This window comes from Lineus longissimus, chromosome 17 (assembly GCF_910592395.1).
Source record: "Lineus longissimus chromosome 17, tnLinLong1.2, whole genome shotgun sequence".
Classification (NCBI taxonomy): Eukaryota; Metazoa; Nemertea; class Pilidiophora; order Heteronemertea; family Lineidae; genus Lineus; species Lineus longissimus.
Genome location: NC_088324.1, coordinates 15005078 through 15028532, shown reverse-complemented (window position 1 = coordinate 15028532; position 23455 = coordinate 15005078). Strand labels below are relative to the sequence as shown.

The 23455-nt window shown below is 41.5% G+C and overlaps 4 protein-coding genes across 15 annotated transcripts in view; 2 read left to right on the top strand and 2 right to left on the bottom strand.

Annotated features, from left to right (window-relative positions):
- Positions 1–233: 233 nt before the first annotated feature.
- LOC135501767 (alpha-tubulin N-acetyltransferase 1-like) lies at positions 234–4669 on the bottom strand. Of its 2 annotated transcripts, none has more exons than XM_064794057.1 (10): positions 4468–4669; positions 4004–4067; positions 3571–3665; positions 3062–3233; positions 2678–2825; positions 2428–2499; positions 2064–2241; positions 1814–1854; positions 919–1063; positions 234–676 (listed from the first exon to the last, which is right to left on the bottom strand). In XM_064794057.1, exons 1-10 carry the CDS (start codon positions 4560–4562, stop codon positions 511–513), a joined length of 1176 nt encoding a protein of 391 aa, XP_064650127.1. In that variant the 5' UTR covers positions 4563–4669; the 3' UTR covers positions 234–510. The 2 variants fall into 2 exon arrangements, with proteins under 2 accessions (XP_064650127.1, XP_064650126.1); XM_064794056.1 differs by lacking the exon at positions 1814–1854 and adding an exon at positions 1305–1468.
- A 382-nt stretch (positions 4670–5051) lies between these two features.
- LOC135501229 (guanine nucleotide-binding protein-like 1) lies at positions 5052–9945 on the top strand. Its single transcript, XM_064793220.1, has 12 exons — positions 5052–5250; positions 5514–5652; positions 5800–5887; positions 6069–6197; positions 6395–6535; positions 6819–7038; positions 7260–7349; positions 7874–8026; positions 8161–8339; positions 8570–8738; positions 8937–9077; positions 9250–9945. Exons 1-12 carry the CDS (start codon positions 5169–5171, stop codon positions 9456–9458), a joined length of 1740 nt encoding a protein of 579 aa, XP_064649290.1. The 5' UTR covers positions 5052–5168; the 3' UTR covers positions 9459–9945.
- Positions 9946–12948: 3003 nt separating this feature from the next.
- Positions 12949–19510, bottom strand: LOC135501701 (rab9 effector protein with kelch motifs-like). 3 transcript variants are annotated; one of them, XM_064793944.1, is made up of 4 exons: positions 19345–19510; positions 14404–15777; positions 13929–14150; positions 12949–13535 (listed from the first exon to the last, which is right to left on the bottom strand). In XM_064793944.1, the coding sequence occupies exons 2-4, from the start codon at positions 15221–15223 to the stop codon at positions 13345–13347; spliced, it is 1233 nt and encodes a 410-aa protein (XP_064650014.1). In that variant the 5' UTR covers positions 15224–15777; positions 19345–19510; the 3' UTR covers positions 12949–13344. The 3 variants fall into 3 exon arrangements, with proteins under 3 accessions (XP_064650014.1, XP_064650016.1, XP_064650015.1); XM_064793946.1 differs by lacking the exon at positions 19345–19510 and adding an exon at positions 17631–17819; XM_064793945.1 differs by lacking the exon at positions 19345–19510 and adding an exon at positions 15964–16046.
- A 769-nt stretch (positions 19511–20279) lies between these two features.
- Positions 20280–23455, top strand: part of LOC135501771 (proto-oncogene vav-like) — a 31440-nt gene continuing 28264 nt past the window's right edge. For all 9 annotated transcript variants that reach the window (XM_064794064.1, XM_064794066.1, XM_064794067.1 and 6 more), the window contains exon 1: positions 20280–20498. In XM_064794064.1, the coding sequence (XP_064650134.1) occupies positions 20286–20498 (213 nt within the window). In that variant the 5' untranslated portion in view covers positions 20280–20285. The remainder of the gene's footprint in view (positions 20499–23455) is intronic.

The window sequence follows — 23455 nt, the reverse complement described above, 5'->3', positions numbered from 1 at the left end:
TCAAAAATCTCTTTCAATCACAGATAATCCACATTATTATGGTTTTTAAGTGCTGGGTGTAAATCACTAAAATCTCCAAATCTATAGTGTTCATTGGTGCAGATGTATGCATTCCACTCAGGTTATTTTAGAAATCGTACCGAGGGTATACATGCTAACATTTGTGTAATAGGTTTAAATTTCCAACTAGTCATAGTGTTTATGACTATAATATACCTTTATCAAGACCACCCCCCCCCCCCCCCCACAACTAGATGGTGCTGATCTGGAAAGTCTTACTATCATCGGCAGTGAAAAACTGCTGTAAAAATGCACAACACAAAATGAAAATGAAAGTTCTAACACAATGCTGTACAACCATACAGTCTCAAAGCCCCTTTACAATCATTCCCAAGTCTTATCCAGAAACATGTCTGTAGGAACCAGGGAGCACACATACTGCACTATGCTTGGCCATCTGTTATTCCTCACTTGATCACACATGCCCCAATATCATCTATTCCTCTCCTGCTACCAGAGTTGCGTATGCTGCCACTTCCGTCCCTGATAGTTTGGCGGCACTCCATAAACAGTCCAATTTGAGTTCAAAGTCATCGGTTTAGCACTTCTTGTAGCGTAATGATCTCCGAGTGGTTTATTAGTGTCCGAGCGAACGTGAGTCGGTGAACTGTTCATTCTGGAAAGATAAGACAACAATGTTTTAACAGTTCTTCTGCCTCAACAAACTCTGACATGACAGGGCATGCATGACTCCAACATCTGTGAACATGGCTTCTGCTCAACTACCAGAAAGAATCCTGGAGGATTTTCCCTTGAACACCACCCGAGGGAGGCCTGGCTGGAGCTCACATCTTTTCATCAAAAATGACGGGGAACCTTGTCATTGAGAATGTGCAGATGCGCCATTGGCACTCTTACCCGAGTGGAGAGGCACGGTCAGTCCCAGTTTTGAGATGCCCTCGTCTGTCTTGGATTGCTTGGTGGGAGTTGAGATGCTGATGGAATTCTTTATAATCAGTTGAGGGTCCGTCACGCGGCATAGGTGGTACAGGTGGAAGAGGTTCTGGAACAAAACAAGAAATTGCTGTTAGAGTGGAATATATAAATTTACAGGCAATCCACAGAAAAGACTTTGTGTTAGTTTAGTCTGCAATACACATGTTGATTCCAATCAAATTCTAACTACAGAAGACAAGCACATATTTTATACCCTCAGATATTATAACTCAGAAATTTGGACCACAAACCAAATAGATGTCAGCACCCGTAACGGGAGAAATAAAGTTAGAGCAATGTGTTGATACCTTTCTTATACATGTAAAGTGGTTCTATTGGAGTCTCTCTAGTAGAGCCTGCACTCCCTATTCTTGTGGGTGTGGAGTTCATGGCGTGTCTACTATACATGTGTGCCTGTGCACCGCGACCTCGACTAGCGTTATTATCACCAAAATCATCATCGCCAAGGGGCCTGAAAAAGTGGTTATAGTGGGATGAGGATTGAGAAGTTAGATAGAAGATTGAGAGGGCAGATGGGTTGATTTAAAGGTTGTCAACTCTTTGTGATTAACAACCCTTAAACCAATCGTATACATGATACACTACAAAGCAGGTACTAAAAGGTCACTCACACACGGACACAATATGAACAGATCTGACAAAAACACAGAAAAGATTTATTTGTTAGGTTTTACAATGCAAAAGCAAAGCAGATTAGTAGCCGGATCATGTGGGCTTAAGTTTTTTGAGATGATTTCAGATTTCTCACAGTTTGGTCAGATCTGTTACTGTTATTATTGGAGTGACCTTGACCTACCTCTTTTCAAGTTTTTGGATTTTAATTTGGTTGTATCAATGCTGAAATGAAATGCACGATGAATGGTATGCACAATCTGGTCTGACATGCAGGGTGTCAACAGACTTTATACTATCAGCCATACCTGTACATTGGTACAAAGGAATGCATTCAAAACTTATCTCATTCAGTGGAGTAGCTAATATTTGGAGAAGCCCCACAAATAAACATACGGTAAGTGTGACAAGTCAGGACAATCTACACCACTTACGTCATATTTCCTCTATCACTTGGGAGTGGTGGTCGAGCGCGTGGTTCCTGGGGCAACGGTAACGTCACGCCGATCGCATTCAGCGCATCGCGTGACCTTGACCGGGGAAGACTTATGTGACTGAGCGCCTCTTTCTCTCGTTGTTGTTTGATTTCATTCGGGTACGTTGGCTGGCCATCTGGAAATTAGAAATGACAACATTCAAAATCGGATTAAGAATTTGTACCTTGCAACAACAACACAATTTAGAAGCTCCACACAAGAATGGAACTTGCATCGTTCTTCCACATGGCACCCAACCAGAGAATTAGGATCAACACTAGGATTTCTTCATGACCAATATAACTTCTAAGCATACACTTACTTGGTCGAGCTTTTGCAGAACTAGGATGTTTTGGGGGTCGACTAACTATTCTGCCTTGTTGACGAACCACATCTAGAGTAAAGTAAGAAAATACTTATGAATGCCTGAATGTAATACATTGGAATATAGGCTAATACTTTTTAGCTACAATAGAGGAGACTCACAACTGTCTTTGGTCAAAATATGCTTACACAGTTTACACAAGGCCTTTATGCTTGAAAACTGAGCTGCAACATGAACACATACACACCATGTCTATTTGTGAAGAAGCCTTCAAATACAACAAACTTGTTGACTTGTTGAATAGTCGCCTTGAAATGGTAGTGCTTCTTGAGGAAGGGTACAAACTTTGAAGATGGTGTGTCGATGGCTAGATGCTGAGGCTGCACTTCTTCTTGCTGAAGATAAGAATAAGTGATCACTTGGTAATTCTATAATCATTCTTAATCTGTTGCTTTTTGTGAAATCAGGAAACCATTTTGAAGCATTGTTCAAATTGTCGGCTCTCGTCTTACTCGGAGTATCAGGAATTATACAGACGACAGGATGTGCTAAATAAATCAACCTGAGCTAGCTTTGATCTCTCAGGGTCTAACCCATGATAGAAAGGCACTGTGTTTTCCTCATAACCTACCTGTAACATATAGTCGAAGAGTCGTTTCCCGCACCCCATCCGCTGACGAGATTCATGCACGTAGAAGTCTAGAACACATAATGGTACCATCTCATGCTGCTGACCATTGTGGTCATAAACAAACAACGTCCTCTGACCGACTTTGAGTATGCCAAGGATCAAACCTCGTCCACTAAGAATGAGAAAACATGAATTTGCATTCATTTAGGCTCATCCGACAGACCCAAGCTTGAAAGCCACGCCGGTTCATCCAGAAATACAATCCTGGGTTCTCCCCCCGGGCCCTATTGCGTGGTAGCCAGCAGTGTTAACCACTAGGCTATGAGGCCCCTCTTGGATTGGCCAGAATACTTCAGAGTAATTCACTGTTAGGAAATTAAGAAAAACTTTCACGTAAGACGTAAGTTGGCCTTCCCTTAGCCCTTGGAGGAATTATAGTGAAGTATAATTCCTCCAAGCTTAGCCATATACTTCTGGAAATGTGAAAAGTTCTTTGTTTGACCACTTACTTGTTTCCTTCAGCATCTTTCATAACATAACACCGCTGATTTAATGAGGTTTCTAATTTCCTTCCAGACGTGATGATTGTGTATAAACCTTGAGCCTGGAAATACAAAATAATCAGTGCCACATTTCCTTTCAATTCTACTTACAGTACACTTGTAACATTGGAATGTGGCACTGGTCTCAACAAGAGCGGTTCTTATTTTGAAGAATTAAACAAAAACAATCACTTCGGTAAATGGTACCAATTTAAAGATGCTTCAAGTAGGAATTACTTGAAAAAATGCATCAAAGAGGGCAGCAGCATATCTTCTTTTTTCATGAAGTTGGTGTCAGTTAACAACCAATCAGTACAAAGCTGTAGTTAAATGAAAATGGGCCATCAACTCCAATGAAAATGATTTTATACTCTTTGATTGCTTAACGTGATCTGTTTACCTTTGTTGATGCTGCACCCATCGCATCCAACACCCTTCTTATCTGTTCTTTACATTCTGCCAGACTGAAAATAATAACAGGATCCATCTTCATACAACGACAATTTTTTGGAATATGCAGCACTGATATCACTGGATATTGAGATGACACTGGTCTAGGGCCTAGGCCCAAGTTATCAATGTCGACAATGACATCATCATGTCCATATGAATGTAGGCCTATAGGCCTATTATTGTATATCATGTGCAGTCAGTGCGTACTGTAACATGCCTGCTGCTGCACTGCAGTAAGTTTGACACCAGAGAGACCAGACCAACCACTAACCGTGTCTACTAACCACAGCAGCAGCAGCACAGTTTAGTTTAGTAGGCCCTAGACTGGAGTAGGCCTAGTAGTAGTAGGCCTACATAGGCATACAATGCCAGATGCCTAGATAAGCAGAGCCAGATGGCGATGCTACATACCTCAAACTTGGCTTCCGCCTACTGGGCATTAAATGGCTATCAACAACAGTGATTTCATCCCCAAAGAGATAATTGACATCGAAAGGAAACTCCATGTCACATAGGCTGAAAAATCAACACTTTAAACGGTCGATATGGACATTTTATGACATTTTATTTCTGACATTTTTCTGTTTTTCATGTTGTTGGGCACTCATCACAATCTCTCCTGGCCGGAACTAAAATGCTTTCTTTTAAGTCTGTGAAAAGTGACTACTTAGCGTATGAATATCTAGAACCATTCACTTTTGGTTTGCATGAGCTTCATCATTTGCAAAGGTAGTTCAACATATTTTACTTAATTCGCTAGTAATGCTGATATTTTCCAAGTAATAACTGCCCCTTTATTTAGAACTTGGTTTATAAAGTAACATTTTGGTTAAGAATAAAACAAAAAGCCTACGTTTGACCGTTATATACTTCGGAATTAGTCGGAACTACTCGTTCTTTTCCGGCAAATGTACATATTTTGGACAAAATGGCAACTTATATTTACAGAGACAATAACCCATGTTGGACAAGATGGTACTTGTGTCATCTAGATTTCAGGAGAATTGCGGTTGTTTCGCCCCCATTTCAGGTTTCTGTGAAAATTCGCAGAAAAGTGAATTTGCAACTCAACAACAGAAGTTTTTTTTTTGTTAACCATTTGAAATTATACAATGCCTCGAAAGAAACCATTTAGTTCAAAGCAAAAGAAGAAACAATTGCAGGAAAAACGAGAGAAACAGGCAAAAAGAAAAGGTACCTCAGTATTGCATGTATTGTAGGCCTGTCCATGTACATAATGTACATGAGCCATAAGGACCAGGCATATAATGTACTTACTACTTGCATGGTCTGCGGGTGTTGCACTTGCACTGCCACTGGTAACATATTGGAGGGTGGTTCTGCCATTTGTCAATCTGAGGTTTCACTTCCAGTGCTAAGCAACCCTCTCCCGCCCGGCCCGGACCACCCCGCCACGCTCCTTTGAAAACATTTATCGCATCTTTCTTTGTTTTTAGAGGGTTGCTATGGAAAAGCTCGCTATCGGGAAGATCAGACGAGCTCCCCAGAGTCGTCAGAAGATGAGGATGAAACCGATGTCAAAAAGATCAATCAGCAGCCAACGAAATCACAAGATCGAAAGTATGATCCTAACAGGTATGGATCTAAAAACTCTTGATGCTAAACGTCTCTGAGATTCAAAATCATTTTCGCTCTAACCTGTTAGATCAGATCATCTCATTGATACATGTCAATACTTCTCTATTTATTTCAATAGTTTTTAGATTTCTTTACCATTTTCAGATATCGCCTGCACTTCGCCCATGAAACGAGAAAAGAAATAGAAAAAAGGAAAGAATTAGCCAGACATCCTGTGGAACTATTGCCTGAAGTGAGTAGTGGTGTTCAAGAATTAGAGAAATTAGGAATTGAAGCTGTAGGCCTGGAATGTATATCACAGGGTTTTTGGTCTCGGGAAAACCTGAAAATTAAATGTGAAAGTTCACATTGAATTTTGCTGGTCACCATAATAATTCCTTTTCATTCTGAAATGTCTTATCGTATCTTTCCAGAGTGACCTTGAAATTGACCTTGATGAGATCTATCAGCCTGGGACGATCCTTGACATGCCAAAGCGACCTCCATGGAATCACAGTTTAACAAAAGGGGTGCTTGAGTCAAGAGAGGAAAAATATTTTCGCGTAAGGAGTCATTTATCAAATCATGATGTAAATAATTCGTTAAAGGATTTTGGGAATGGGAAGGTTTATTGGACAGGAAGACAAGTAGTTCAACTTTGCAACTGCTCATAGAATAGACTGATCAACACAGATATTTTTCTTTAAAGATGGCCTAAAGCAAAATGCATCCTGGTTGATGAGTGCTGATATTCTTTCAGGATTATCTTGACAGTATCATGGACAAGTACCCACCAGAAGAGTTGAGTTACTTTGAAATCAACTTGGAGACCTGGCGGCAACTGTGGAGAGTCCTGGAGATTTCAGATATCATTCTTCTTATCACTGACATTCGACATCCTGTAAGTGAAACTGGGTTGAAACAGTGTGAAATCACCTAATATTAGGCCTCTGTGGTGACAAACTGTCCCAGAGAAAAGGCCATATGTGTGAAAGTGATATCTTTCTTTTGTAGCCATTGCCTCACACTACTGTGCTATTACACATCGGTTACTGATGTGTGAACTATAAAAGCCGTGAATATCACTTCGTCGAAACCCATGTGAGATACAAATCTCAAAATTAAGACTAACCTGGGCGCTAATGGGTGAGATTAGATTTTGAAATGTCTGGTTTTCATTTCAGGCTCTCCACTTCTCGCCAGCCCTCTACGACTACGTCACAAACGACCTTAAGAAACACATCATCCTCGTCCTGAACAAGATTGATCTGGCCCCTCCACCATTGGTCGTGGCATGGCGGCATTACTTCCAGACAAAATTCCCCAAAGTTCATATTGTATGTTTCACGTCATTCCCGAGAAATATTGAGGGGTCCGATACGACACATGAGGACCCTGGAAACGGTAGGTTCAAACTAACAAATTGAATTGTAGAACAATTGAGCTGTTTAGAATGAAATTCAGTGCAGGGTCCATCTGTCAATACCGGTGGAAGTTGTGTGAAAGATCAACTCCATCTCATTACACTGTTTTCAAATTAAGCCAACAGGTGTCTTTCAAATTACATGTATTTCCTTTTTGTTTCAAAACACCACAGCATACGTGTTCTAAACTTTAAATTCCAGTATTACGAAAGAAGAGAAAGATCCGAAGATACAATGCAGTGGGTCCTCTTCAGCTGTTAAAAGCCTGTGAGACAATTTGTCTGGATAAAGGTGAGATAGGCTGCTTGAAATATTGTGATATGATCATCAGCTAGCATGACTCTGACATTATCAGCTCTCAATTGGTGTATCAAACATCAGTGTTAACACCTTTAGCGCCGAACCACCTAGATCTACGTGGCCCGATTCCCCCTTTGTGAGCTGGTTATCGGAGTCTCATTGACTTCATGAGAGAACTACGCCATTGCCATCTTCAGGGCAAGGTAGGAACCAAACAGTCTTTTCAGTTCCTACCGTGCCCTGAAGATGGCGATGTCGTAGTTCAGAACTTTAAATGACTTCATGAAAGAACTACGCCATCGCCATCTTCAGGGCAAGGGAGGAACTGAAATGACCGTTTGGTCTTCTCAGTTCCTCCCTTGCCCTGAAGATGGCGATGGCGTAGTTCTTTCATGAAGTCCATGAGACTCCAATAACCAGCTCAAAGGGAGGGGGGATTTGGGCCTCGTAGATCTACGTGGTTCGGCGCAATTCTGAATGAACTACATGTATACAATGATGTCTTCCTTTTCCAGTCGACATGAGTAGCTGGAAAGAGAAGATTGAGACAGACCACCACGAATCAGAAGTGGGAGAGGCAGACATTGAAATCGAGGTGTACACAGACACTGCTGAATACAGGGAGCATGTGGCCTATAGGGATGGTGTGGTGACCATTGGTTGTGTAGGTAAGTAAGTTCAAGGCAAAAGACACTTAAAACCTGTGTCAATCACCCGGTCACTCTGACATTTGATTATCCACCCAATTATCATTGTATGATTGCACAACATATTATATTCTATATAATTTCATCTCCAACAGGTTATCCAAATGTTGGCAAGTCATCTCTGATGAATGGCTTGGTGGGAAAGAAGGTTGTGAGTACATCACGGACCCCAGGACACACCAAACACTTTCAAACAATCTTCCTGACCAAAACAGTCAAGTTATGTGATTCTCCAGGTCTTGTGTTCCCATCATTGGTTCAAAAACCATTACAGGTAAGGAAGTTTATGAGTCCTGCCAGTATCTGGTGGGGTGGGGAGGGAGTCTTATGACTTAGTTGCCTTGTTTCTTTTGCTGAATTGGATTATATCCATCAATTGAACTAGACTCTTGTCATTGTATCACTAGGAGCTTATGAGCTCAAACTCCACCACAGAAAACTATTGTTAAATCCATACTCATTTTAAATAGCATGACACTTCATTATCATTACCTTTCCCTCTAGATCATTGCAGGTATTTACCCCATTGCCCAGGTGCGCGAACCCTATTCTGCCGTGAGTTTCCTCACCCAACGACTTTCACTTCCAAAGTTACTTGTGCTGAAACATCCTGATGAGGAAGCACCCTCTAGGTTTGAGGAACAGAAATGGTCCGCGTTTGATGTCTGTGAAGGTAAGATATGTCTCTATGATCTTTATCAGTATACTCTCTATCTGAAATATATCACAGTTTATTGTCACAAATCTACCCAAGAAGTAATTGATGTTTTGTTTGACCAATCTTCGACCAGTTGCTGGGACACAGTACTTCCAAAGACCTTCAATTGAAATAAGCTCAGAGACTACAGTAATCTTATTTCATTTTTTCCAGCGTGGGCAGAGAAACGTAGTTTTGTGACAGCTAGGGCAAGAAGAAATGACACATATAGAGCAGCTAATAACATCCTGCGGTTAGCAGTGGAGGGGAGACTCTGCTTGTGTATGAGGCCTCCAGGGTACACCAACAATAAAAGTATGAGTTGCCTTGGTACTTTACTATAAGATTACATCATATTACACATGATTTAAGTTTGATTAGGCTTCAGTTAATTCACATGCCATTCTTGATCAATAAGTCATAGCATTACAAGTTATATAAATTGATTTAGTGATTGATTAACACTTTAAATGATGTCCTCCTGCAGGTGATTGGGAGAACCATGCCGAGACGTTACTCATCGCAGAATGGCAACAGAACAGCAACAGAAGAAGCTCCGACATCCAGGATGAGCAGACGGACGAGTCCGAATCAGATGACGACGGACAGCAAGGGGCCTCAGATGGGGATGACGAGGGGCCCTCAGGGCTAGCTACAAAAAATGCCTTCGATCTGTTGGCTGATGATGATGATTAGCTGTGTCTGTGTTTTTATTAGCCTCTAAAGGGACTATGCAATATGACGGGACAATATTTGACCTATCTGATCATAAAATCAGATCTCCAAATCATTCTTCAACTGAATTTTTCTCAAGTGATGTGACAACTAAAGCCGGAAAGCTGTAACTTGTATACTTTTCCCAGTAAAATGAAGAATAACATGCAAGTTCTTATGTAGCCTTTATCTGCTGTACAAAAGTCTCAACAGTTTAGCTGCTGTAATCTTGTCATGCCAAATGCGTGTGCATGACTTGGCAAATTGGCAAATTTTTATGTGCTAGAGATTGACCTTTTCATGTAATTGATGCCTGAAATGAAAAGGTTTCTACACCCAGAGTGTTCATCTTCTGAAAAGAGAACAGAATGGTTACAACAATATTCTGACTGTTAGGATTAGATTTGAACTTTGCTGGGAATGGAAGACTCATTGTTATTTTATTGAATAACTATACATCTTGTTAATGAGTGGAATTTTAATTCGAAATTTCTGAATTAAATTATTCATCCATTGTTATATGCATGCCTTCTGTTGATTCATTTTGCTGACTCAACAATGACAGGGTTGGCACGCCCGTTCGCATTTGAGCTGGTTATCGGAGTCTCATGGACTTCATGAAAGAACTACGCCATCGCCATCTTCAGGGCAAGGTAGGAACTGAAAAACTACGCCATCGCCATCTTCAGGGCAAAGTAGGAACTGAAAGTACCGTGAAAATACCGTTTGGTCTTTTCAGTTCCTCCCTTACCCTGAAGATGGCGATGGCGTAGTTCTTTCATGAAGTCCATGAGACTCCGATAACCAGCTCAATCAAAGGGGGAGGGGGGATTTGGGCCAGGTAGATATACGTGGTTCGGCGCTGAAGGTGTTAAGGTAGTGGCCAGTTCATAAATGTTGAAAAGGTCACTTACCTGGCTGTGAGTTGAGATGGGCCTGACTTCAGTCGACTTTGTATTATGGTTCAGAAAAGCTGTTGTTGCTGTTGACTGACCTGAACTAGATAGAGTAAACTAGTAACAAATAAGAGTAGCATAAATGTGGGTTGCATCGTCTTGAATTACACTTTTGTTAGCATGGTTGTTTATTGATCTGAGTCTACAATGTGGTACATTTTACGAATCTTGAATGGAGTGTACTGTTAACAGTTTTGTGGACTTCATGAAAGAACGACGCCATCGCCATCTTCAGGGCAAGGTAGGAACTGAAAAGACCAACCGGTCTTAAACCGTCTTTTCAGTTCCTACCTTGCCCTGAAGATGGCGATGGCGTCGTTCTTCCCAGAGACTCCGATAACTAGCTCAAAGAGGGGGGGGGGGGGGGGGGGTTTGGGCCACGCAGATCTACGTGGTTGGGCGCTGAAGGAAGTTAGGAAGGTGTTAGTCAAGCCTTTTCAAGCCTCCGGCGTTTTTGCTGAGGCAAAGCGTGATCTTCATAACAAAGCCCTTAAAGCTTTTTTTAAATTAAGGCGTATCTTTAGCTCTCAGCTTCCAAATGTCTCAACCTTACTCCATATATTTGACCACACTATACAGCCAATACTTTTATATGGCAGTGATATTTGGGGATGTTTTAACCCTATGTCCTCAAAAGTTAAAAGAGAGAGAGAATTTAAGATTGATAAGGGATTCGAAAATCTCCCCTGTGAGAACCTTCACATGAAGTTCTGTAAATATGTACTGGGTGTTAACACAAATGCCACAAATCTGGCCGTGTATGGCGAGTTGGGCAGACATCCACTGTATTTAATGATAGCCAAATCTATGTTCTCTTTCTGGCTAAGGCTTGAATCCTTGTCTCTCAACACAGTGGATGGGGAAATTAGTTCGAAGTCTATTTTAACCAGTGCCTTACAAGTTAGTAAGGATCTAGACAACAAAGGAAAACAGTCTTGGTTTTCTTGTATAAAATTTATTTGTGGTTGTCTGAATCTGGATGCAAACAATGCTGAAAGTGTTTCAACCTCCAGTCTTGTTCATAAATTAGGTGAAGAATTTTACAGAAAGTGGAAGCTAGAAATTTGGGATGATTCTCGGAATCCAAATGCTAAAAACAAATTACGCACTTATAGGTCCTTCAAAACGCAACTCTGCTGTGAGAAATATCTGACTTCAATTTCAAGTTTTTCTTTAAGAAGATCCCTTTGTTGTTTCCGCATTAGCTGTCACGATCTAGCCATTGAAAGAGGTAGATACAAAAAACTTAAAGTTGAAGAGAGGGTGTGTTCTTGTGATGGGACTTCAATAGAAGACGAGGTTCACTTTCTAACTGCCTGCCCAAAATATGATGCTTCAAGGAACGATTTTTTCTCAGTTATCAATGAGAACAACATCAACTTTTCAGGTCTCTCACCAGGAAATAAGTTTATCTGGCTTCTTTCAAATGAGGACCCTGGAATTTGTCAGAAGCTATCATCATTTTTACAGAAATGCTTTTCTGATCGCATAAAATAAGGACCTCCTCTCTCCCACCTACTAGTATCTACTCCAGGTTTGACCCCGGTAGTAGACTTTATATTGTTACTTTTGTCATGTATCCTTTGTATGTCTTATGTACTTTCAATCAAAATCATTGTATTTCTATTGTACCATGTGTACCTTTGCCCTCCGGGCCTTTTGATTAATAAACTAATTTGAATTTGAATTTGAATTTGAGTCAGTCAAACTTTATTATGTTTGCGGGTGGTCGCGCTATACACACGTGGTTGCTATCGTCTGCATTGTAATTCTCCCCGTTGCCGCTACAGTGATTTTGGTGGCGCTGCCGGTCGCCTTACGCATACATTATCGGCTAGTTTCCCGCTCGCTTCGTTGCCATGGAGTCTCCGGTCACGGGTTCCTCGAATCGTTCGTTGATTTGCTAGTTTCAGTACTGGCGGGGTGCCATTCTCGCACATGTTACTGTGGGCTGGGTCGGCCCCAAGATGGACAAACGATCGGCAATGGCTAGAGCTGACTAAATATGGCTAAAAGTGACAGCCACTTGGCTAAAAAGTGGCTAGGAGGAAAAAATTCACAGAGCCAACCCTGCAATGTACAGGCCATCCCATACGATTACAGGTATGGTTACTGTTATGGCTATGGTGCCCCCACCCTTCAGGACTCTGCTCTTGCTCTGCTCTCAAAGGAGAACTGGCTCATGGAATGTACAGTCGGAGTTGTTCTGTTCAATGGACACTGCTACAATCCAAACATGTGGGGAGGGCTGTTAGTGTCTACACACCATGTTCAAAAATCCCAGACAAGTACTGAACTTTCTGTAATAAGATCGATCTATCAAGGACAGCCATTGTTTGTTCCCCAAGGTGTCCCAGTTGGCGATGGATGTGATGTTGCCTAACGGTGTCACTACAGTGCATAAGGACTGAAATGGTGACACTCCTGTATGATGGAAGAAGTTCCAGTTGCCTTCCAGTCGTCAATGCTCAGACTTGAGCCTTTGCCATGAAAGGCCCAGTGAAAAAACAAAAGGATTGTATCGTTCAAATTTTCTTTATTTTCCAAAATGGTGTACTAACCAAAAAGTGACAACACAATTTACACATCTATTTCTAATCAGGTTTATCTTCTGAAAAAGTAGTGAATTCAACACGGTCAAGACTCTGTATACACCTTATAAATTACTCTGTATACACCTTATAAATTTTCAGCAGTACGACTACACAGTGAAACATTTCAACTGTATACAAGGTTGATGGCTTCAGGCAATCCTTATGAGAGAACATGATATGATGCTTACAGCAAATACTGTTGTAGCACAACAGCAAGATGTCAGTGAATACATAAACTGGTATTGAGCCAGATATTTGGCAATCTGAAGTAATGAACAGAGCTCACAAGTCCATGCCAAGATCACACAGTAACGAAGTTCACTCAGCTTTGAAGACTAAACTATCATCCCATATGTTTCCCTCGGTGTCCATCCCACCATGCAACAGGACTAAGGTAACTGTTTGTGTCTCAGTGACTGTACCAATGGATGCTGAGGCAGACACAGCATCACCAGCTGCTTGTTCAGTTACTTCTGTTTCCTCCTCGTCTCGAGTCTCTTTACTTGGCTCTGAAAAATATCCATGAAAAGTATGCAACATTTAACAACAACCTGACATTGACAAATTATGAATTTGGCCTCGACTGGTGTGACGTACTCAGGTCAAGGAAGCAGACTCTGAAATCAAGGGTCATGGGTTCAAACCACAGCTCTGGTCAAGACCCTGTCCTTCAAAGACAGCTCAGGTTATATGCTGCGGCATTATATACTGCGTCTTTGGAGAACTTCAGCATAGCAATGAAGTGTGCCGTAAAGAATTTTTGGGCACAATGAGGTCAGTAAAAAGCACTGTTGGTAAGTAGCTGGTAGCATAGACGTCATTATACCGACCTCCGGCTCTTTATTCTCATAACAACTCAAATCCAAATGTGACAGTAATATACTGATGCAAACATGTCTTACCTGCACCCTCTGGTATTCCCTCCTTCTCAGGATCCTCCCCAAGGCTCAGCACCTGCAGGGACTTAGCCATGGCATCCTGGGCCCTCTTGGCAGCAGCTCCAGCATTGCTAGTTTCTGCATCGCCGGAAACATTGATGGTGAAGGGGAAGGCGCACATGGCAAAATCTAATCGCGATGTCGGTGGTGGACCACCAAGGTCGATCCTTGTCCATTTCAATGTTTCTGAAAGGAGAGCAATGATTCAGCAAAGAGTTGTGACTTGTTGACACAAGAAAACACAGAACATTTGAATTACCCCATCACAGCTTCAGTAAACAGACCTAAACTGACACTGAAGCTTCAATCAGAACATTTCTTCAGGCTCAACTACCGAGTACTTTTTCCACTACTGTATGGATCCCATGGAAATGTAAAGGGCACAGTAGTCCACATCTGGTATGATCTTTCATAACTTGGCCGTTTCTCATTCACTAACCTGTGTTTAACCTGTAAGTGTCGTCCAGAGCGCCCTCTTTATTCATGCCTCCAAACACATAGATGAACTTCCCGACAGCAACACCACTATGTGCTGCTCTAGCTGACAAGAAGCCTTTGCGTTTCTTCTCATTGTGCCACGTATTTGTCATCAGATCAAATACATGAACGTCGTCAAAAAAGTTTGGGCCGGACATCCCACCGTGAAGGTATAATTTAGTCCCAACCCCAACAAATAGATGGCCATGTCTTGGCTCGGGAGTTTTTCCATGTGTTTCCAAGGTACTCCAGGAATGTGTTGATGTATCAAAGCAATAGACATTACGGTCATTAACTGGTGTAACTCCGGATTCCCCTCCACTGAATACATAGAATTTGTCTCCGCAACCAGCTTGGGACATGTGTTGTGTTCGGGCAGATGGTGCAGTACCCGTAACGTCAACTGAAGTCCATGTTCGATCCTTCATATCATAAACTTGGACTGATTTCATGTTCCCAGATTGCTCCGCACCACCGAATATGTAAACCTTCTGTGGCACACTTTCTGGCACAAATGCAGCGTGTTCGTAACGACCTTTGAACCCTTCTGCCTCACACGTGTCCCACTGTAACGTGTCCAAGTCAAGTAAGAACACTTCCGAGAATGATCCACTTGGGGTTGCGCCACCAATCACAAATAACTTCCCGTTCCCATTTTCCCCAGGGATGAATGAACAGGAATGACCGACCCGCATTGTAGGACTTTCACCAAGAGTAGATAGAACGTACCAGAGATTGTTATTCGGGACAACACCCTGTTCCAAGAATGGATGAACTTCCATGTTGTTCCTGTTCCTAATTATAAATCACTACTTAATTTAAATTACTAAAGATATATACAGCTTTAACGACACAACAAGTCGGATATAAAGTTCAAAATTCACAAGTTCATGACGATGATATGATGATCAGTGCTGCCTTTATAAGTTGACAAATTTAGACGACAAATGACACGGCAAACAGGAACTACACATCCTCTAAGTAAAAGCAGTACAAACATTTAACACTGGGAGGCACACTTGTCACATAATCGTACAAATTTTCGACTGAGTATTACTAGGTGTGCTGTCAACTTTAGTCTGGTCGTTTACATCCTTCAGGTGTTCTTTCGGAATTTTGACGACATTTGCGTTGCCAAAATGAACGTAGTCCGTGTGTTTGCACGAGTCGCCAAATGTCAGGTAATTATTCGATGGCAAACCTTTGCTGAGTTTTTGTTGGTGACGGAAGATGACGTGAGCCGCGTCTTCGTATCGCTGATGGATGAATTGTTGCGAGTGATCTGATTCTGATCTGACCCTTGGTCTGCTCATTTAGTATGGTGGGTGGCGGGTGACTGAAAAGAGAAAGCAAATATGTGATGAGTCAGGGTGTAGTTTGTGAATGCGATGTTGAGTTTGGGGAGGGAGGGGGCTGCTCTACATTGGTGATGATGTTGAAAGTGATCAGCCTCTGACCCGACTCTCCATCTACATATCTGCAACAACACACACACAAATATCTGAAGGCATAAAGAACGAACCTTATAAAAAGAAAGTAACCAGAGAAATAACGAGACAACATTCTAATCACTCGACTGCCAACATGAAACACGTCACCTCAAATGTCCCACTGACACATTGCAACTGCACAAAACACATAGTCTTTCAATCGCAAAATCAATATGGCCATTGACATCGCCATTGGGATGAAAGAAAAGAGTAATCCCACGCCAGCTGCTAGGAGACAATGCCCGGTTAAAGTCTCGCAGCATCCCGGGCAAGCAACTGCTCATCTTCCAATCAATTGACGTGTAATGGGGCTCATGTATCACGTGCAGTGTGGCCATTGTAAGAAGTTTTTTAGAACTGTTTTCTCAAAGGTGAACATCGACTTAAGCTTAGCCTGAAGTGTTTTCACTTTTGACATTATGTTTTTGTCTTATCTTGCTCATTAATACTGAAGATAGGTTGTTATCGTTTGTGAGGTCTGAGGCCACAAGATTATTACTCACGGTGAAATGATTCATGGAAACATCACTTTTTGAGATGTTTGCATTCACCTGAGGAAAACTCACTTTATTTCCCATCCAGAGCCGATTACTGCAATATCCGACTTTATACCATCATCAGAACTTAGAAGTACCATCACTTGTGTCAAAATGTGAAGAATGAATTCTAAATTAGATATTTCATTGACACGACTTGTAGCTACTTTTGAGTACCCTTAGAATGTAATGAGATTCGGTCCATACACGGAGTTAGAAACGAAAACTATGGATCCAAACCAACAGCTAGTGAACATGTTTCTTCCACATAAACACTTTTAGCAGATGCTTAGTCTCTAGAATGTGTTATCCTGTGTTTATTTTCATTGGTTGTTTGCAGGTTGTGCAGGTTTTGTTCTGCCTGCCGACTTTTACTGTCAATAAAAACTGATACTTTAGATTAATTTTTTTAAAAAGTTGTACATTATGCTACACTATCTTCGCTGCAATAAAGCCCACTTGTGTCCTGTTCATGATGGCTGGCAAAACCCCAGAATATGTGCAGAATTTGCAACTCAAAACTGCAGACACAATGTTATGCAGAACTGCTCAATGAGAAAACATCAGGTAAGTGGTTAAAATGCACTGAACTTTTACAGGAGGTATGAATTTGGGGTTTGGGGAACTAAAAGAACCACCCATCCAACACTTAATACCAAGGGTACCAATTGACCCTGACCTTTTCTACACTGGATATGCTCCTCTTTCAGAATCCAGCCCAGCTTCAAAACCAGGGTAAAATTGGGACATTTGTACTATAACCACCGATCACAAGGGCGATCGAAGTGTAAAGAGTGCAAATATTGATATTTCAAGTTGGCAGCTGATGGGACACACTACTCAAAGGGCAAAATGATTCCAGCAAACGGCATATGGACGCACTAGCAGCCAATTAATGTACAACGAGGACGAGAGGCTGAAAACATAAACTGAACACTACAATGTTCGAATGTAACAATGACACATATGTACCCTTTGCCAAGATTGTCAAATAGAAGGCATTTGAACTGAAGCCTTTACAAAACAAGAACTGGGCTAGGACTGAGAGTGACCTGAACAAACTTTTGGTTTACCTACTTGTAAGGATAGTCGATAGACCACACGTGAATACAAATTTTAAATCTCAAATCAAACCTGCAGCAAAGTTTAGATGGATAACTCACCTCTGAGAAAAATAGACTTCACTTGAGTGAAGTGGGCAGAACATTTGGGATGATACTCCGAAAGATATCTCAGAATAACAGGCCATAGGATATTCCACAGTTCCTGAGATCAGATACCGTTATTCCACGTTTCTTTATTAGATACAGTTACCCTAGGTGGATAATCGCGCTGCCAACCTCACGGTACATGCAACCAGCAGCATGTGGTGGATGAACAATACTGAGTCAACCTGCTCGGGTGAATATGAGAGGAGCATGTGTTCAAGGCTGAATGCGTGGCCTCTCATGAATAATGGATGTGGAAACTGGCTCGTTCAATTAGTTCAAACGCTGATGAGATGTTGACACAAGCCAAGTGAATTGCCTTGGGAGCTCTGGTGTTATTTAGGTGACTTAATACCTGACGTTAAACCTGGTGGACGCTGGTTGACGCTGTTTAGGATGAACGGAACTTCCTCCATCCCTCGAAGTGTACGCCGAAGATGTAACAAATCTATTTGACAATCTTGGCAAAGGGTACATATGTGTCATTGTTACATTCGAACATTGTAGTGTTCAGTTTATGTTTTCAGCCTCTCGTCCTCGTTGTACATTAATTGGCTGCTAGTGCGTCCATATGCCGTTATTTATTATCAATATCACGTCCATCAGCATTATTTATTATCAATATCATGTGGAATTCTGAAATTATCCGACTGGAATAATGTTAGCCCAAGAGAAACGATTGAAATCAGCATAAAATGATATAATACCAGTTAATCTATACATGTTTTCTGAGACATGTTTGTTTTCCTGAGTCTAGGTGGTGCACATGAATGACATATCTGCATGTAGGCCTATGGCCCTAGGCAGGCTACTGGGTTTACTGTCGTTTCGCTACATTGCCAGTTCGCTACCAGTCGTTTCGCTACATGTGGCGGTCGTTTCGCTACATGGTAGGTCGTTTCGCTACATGGGTGGAGTCGTTTCGATACATGATGGGTACGGTCGTTTCGCTACATGGAGGACGTTTCGCTACATGGGTGGAGTCGTTTCGTTACATGGATGTAGGTAATTTCGCTACATCGTAGGTCGTTTCGCTACATGGGTGGAGTCATTATTTTTTCAAGTTTGTGCTAAACTCCGGGCTAAATATTTGTTGTGAATTTAGGGAAAAAATGCTCGAGTATACTACAATCAAGATGTACAGACCGGGGGAGCTGGCGGTACGTACCCATAAGTCTTTGCGGTAGTCTCGCGCGTACCGGATATAACCCATCAAGCTTTTCTCCTTCAGAGAAATACTGCGTTGCGCTCAAGTGCCTTATAAGGCTGTGAACAAAATTAACAAGATTCAACACAAGCAAGAGTCGCTACAGAGTCCCAGAGAAGTACAACAAATGTGTCGCCAAGATCAACGCGTTATTGAGAAAAGATAAGAGAATCGACTTAATCCATGTAACGAAACGACTCCACCCATGTAGCGAAACGTCCTCCATGTAGCGAAACGACCGTACCCATCATGTATCGAAACGACTCCACCCATGTAGCGAAACGACCTACCATGTAGCGAAACGACCGCCACATGTAGCGAAACGACTGGTAGCGAACTGGCAATGTAGCGAAACAGCCTGATACCGGCTACTGTAGCCTGTAGGCCCTACTATACTATTTGCATGCATAAAATGCATTGGCGAAATAGAAATGAAAAATACAGAAAGGAAAAGGGTTCTACCGTGTTGAGCCTGTGCCCTCCTGGTGACCAGTTTTGTTGTTATGTCATATGATGAAATGTCAGTCAATATCCATCTGCCAAAAGCAACAAAAACAGCACATTCTGTCACCAGAAAATATGTGAATCACTCCAAGTGCGATTTGTTACATCTTCGGCGTACACTTCGAGGGATGGAGGAAGTTCCGTTCATCCTAAACAGCGTCCACCAGCGTCCACCAGGTTTAACGTCAGGTATTAAGTCATCAAAATAAAATTTAGAAGCCATAAACGAAATAAGTACACAATAAAACACCTTTCCTGAAAATTTCATGACATTTGGACGTAAGATAAGGGAGATGTTGTCGAAAATCACCTTGCTCCTGTGGTACTATTGGGAAGCCCTATCAGTATCATTTCCTCCAGGTCAAATCCAACATGGCCGCCGACTGGGCGGTGGACGCTGGTACATTTTAGCTGGTACTCGCTAATCTAGGACACAAATGTCATGAAACGATCAGGATATGTTGAAAATGTCCTGCTTATTTCGTTAAAGACCATTAGATTTTATTTTGATAGCTTTAAATATGCTTTTAAACCTGGTGGGCGCTGGTTGACGCTGTTTAGTATGACCCCGGAGTTCTACTGGAAATAATAGGTGACGCCAGGATGTAACAAATCGCAAGTTGCATGGATTCCATTCTGCGAATACCGAGTTCGGTCCGTGAATAGAGCTAGTTGTTATACTAAATTCTAAATACATTGCAAACAAAATAATTTATCACAATGCAAAGCTAACTGTAATCAACTTACAGTTTATTAGTTATGCCTTTTGATCAGCAAAACTTTTCAAATTTGTTAAAAAATGCTTATTTACACCCAAATGATAAAAATTTATATGCGGCTATTCGGTAATTGAGGAAAGAGAAGATTATACTGATTCCGGGCCGTAAGTCATATTCAAAATGGCGTCAGAAGACGAGTGGCGATTGTGTGTTGAATGGCTTATTCGATGCAATGTTTTACCCTCAGACCACGAATTTACGCAGCAGGATGCCGAAGTAGTCAGCTTAGCACAAAATTTACGAGATGGTGTGCTATTGTGCCACCTCCTCAATGTGCTGGCGCCGGATTGTATCGACCCAAAAGACTTCAGTCCTCGACCACAGATGTCACAGGTAAAAATCTCCCTGTACAAGATGCACGCGAATGCATGTAGAAATGTAGACTGTGTAAAAGGCCTATTCAAAGCATTGGCCTGGTTCACTTCCTGGTTTTGCAGAGTTGTTGGCTTGACATTTGCTTTGTCAGATATGCCTCGTAACACTACTGCTTTGCTTATCAGTCGTATTATCAACAACATGCCATGGAATGGATGGACGACAGACGGGATTGATTGTCATAACCTTTGGTGAAGATGTAGTAGTGACACTTTAATATGAGAAGCCGAATAAGATGAAGAAGAATATTTAGCCGGCCAATAGTCACAGCCTCGGACCGGCATGGTCACTCCATGCCCCTTGCTAGGCCATGTTTTTGGCCCTTCCCCTTGGCTTTTTGTGTTTAGGAAACCATTGGCATTATTGGTCTTGGGCAAAGAGTATAAACTTAAACAGAAATCAGGTATAAAAACATGATTGATTGAGCCCAGTTATGTTTGTCTGCTTCTGATGTCACTACTGAAGTGTTGTTTTTCTATCTTGGTCACGATTGTCATTCACATTGTCAAACTTCCAAGATTGATAATAACCACAATGACATTGAGAGAATGAGTGAATGGGAAAATAACTTACCCAAAACCAACTTTACTTTATAACTTCATGAACTTTGTATTTGCAGCGGCAGACTTTGAATTAGTTCTTCACTTTTTCTCAATGAACTATTTGCTTGACGTAGTTTTAGATTTTGGTCATTGGCAATGCCTCATGATGCGGTTTCCAAAGTTATCTTGTAAGTGTTGCAAGCATGAAGTATAAGCCATGTTTCCTGTTATCACCCTGAGGTTACAACCTGTGATACCCCCGTCTGACCTAGGTTTGTAATCACTGGTTGATACAGGCATTCAGATACAGCTGATTACAGATACGACTGGCTGGCAGCCTTCCCATCCCTCTGGATCTGCCCGCTACTGATAGTGGCTCAATCCTTCTGTAGTTTACGCTTCTCTCACTTAGTCTTCCAGGGAAGCCTCCATCAGAGGTACAACTACGAGTTGGATAAAGGTGAAAATAGTGATAAAATGTTCCAATCCCTGGTTTGACTTGGTGCCAGTGAATTATTGGAATTGATGGTACCTGTACTTTTATTTAAGCAGAAGTACGGTTCATTCTGTCATTCATTCACAGACATGTCTATTGTAAAGGCTGACTTGATCATGTTTTAAAATACAAAAACCTGGAGGTTGTCATTTGTTTGGTTTTGGCATTCAGACATACTTTACATTCTCTTGTTGTTGCTGACAACAGCATTTTGATCTGCAAGGTTACTGAATGGAATGATACTAGTGACAGGTCTGCATTATGTAGGTCAGTAAAGTAATGGGACGGGCAATATAATATTTAGGAGGCCTACTACAACTACTCTACTGCCAATGTCAAATGAATGTTGAAATGATTTAATGCTATTCATCTACCATATCCATTGTATGGATCACACCTCATGGGCACAGCAATGATTTTGTTGCAAAAGAGCACTTTGCCAGGTTTGTCTTGTGAAAAAGGGTGAAGAAGAACCTGCAGTGTGTCAAGTTGCAACATGCAGGGCAAGGCAACAGGGAAGGGCATCAGTGGCAAACACTTTTGGTGCATCTGCTAAATTCCACATGCAGTCCTGCATCCACTGCTCACCGTAAGCCTAGTTGAATTTGTAAATGTCACATCCTCATCGAGTCCCCCAATAAATCTGGGTTATGTGTCTGTATGGTATGCAGTGACCAGTGTAGCCAGCGTTCCTGGGTACATGATTGGCTCTAATTGTGTTTGCCTAGTGGTTATTAGTTGCACAATGCAAAACGAATGAGAGGATACATTTGTAGGCCTACATTTTGTGTTTACCTGATTAGTTTTGTCTGGAACCATGCTGGTTTGAATTGGATGTTAATGCTGGTTGCAGTGTTTACCAATCCAAGTTCATTTTGATTTATCACTGTTAGGCGAGTTTCATTTCAGGGTCTCAAACTTAAGCTCCCTCCTACTGCACCCTAGATAAGTCCAGGTCCGTTTATTGTTCCTCTGCAATGGCTTTCTCCCAGTACATCTGCATGTGTTTGTTATGAGCTCATACATGTATTTCCATTCAGATCTCAAAATACCACCCCTACCATGGACAGCTTTCAAGCCCCATACATGAAGCCCTTCAACTGTCAAACTTTATAGAACCCTCAGCAGTGCCTGGTCATACCCCTTTTCACTGTTCATTTATTGAAATGTTAAGACTATTTTTTGCGAATATCCTACATGTACTTGAAGCTGATGACTAATATTCGTCTTCTTGGAGCCAGAAATTTCCTCACCATTCAGGAATCTAGGCTCTATTGATAAATGATGATAAGTTTGGCACTACTGCCATCATTATTTTGAACTGAAAATGTTGATTCCAAGAATTTTCTTGTTCTGCTGATAGCAAGTTCTTGTCTGTCCCTTCAGTGGTTTTTCGTCTAGTGTGACATGATTCCATTTATGACTCCAGAGTTCAGTTGATTCCTGAAATAGGTTTTCCTCTTAAAATCACTCATTTTCTTGTCATAAACAACTGTAATTGTAATACAAGTGGTTAATTCCATTGTTCAAGGAAAACTTGCTTATAAATCATTGAGTCCTTGTCATTAGATCACACCTTCTGTGCTGTTGTCATACATTGTTGTGTGTTTGTTGAGGTCTCAATCTGAGGGTGAAGGACAGGAGGGTTATCTGAACCGAAACCAATGAGTGGATAGAACTTTGACAGACTGCATAGCCATAATGTAGACATTGCAGTGCTCATCAACAATACAATGTCAATGTAATTGTTGTATGTTCCATACATCTCTATCAATTACATTATTTTGTCTCGTTAATCATGGGAAATGTTTAGCTGAGAGATAATGTTGCATGTAATCTATTCTCCTGATGCACTGATTACTGACTATCTGTCAGTT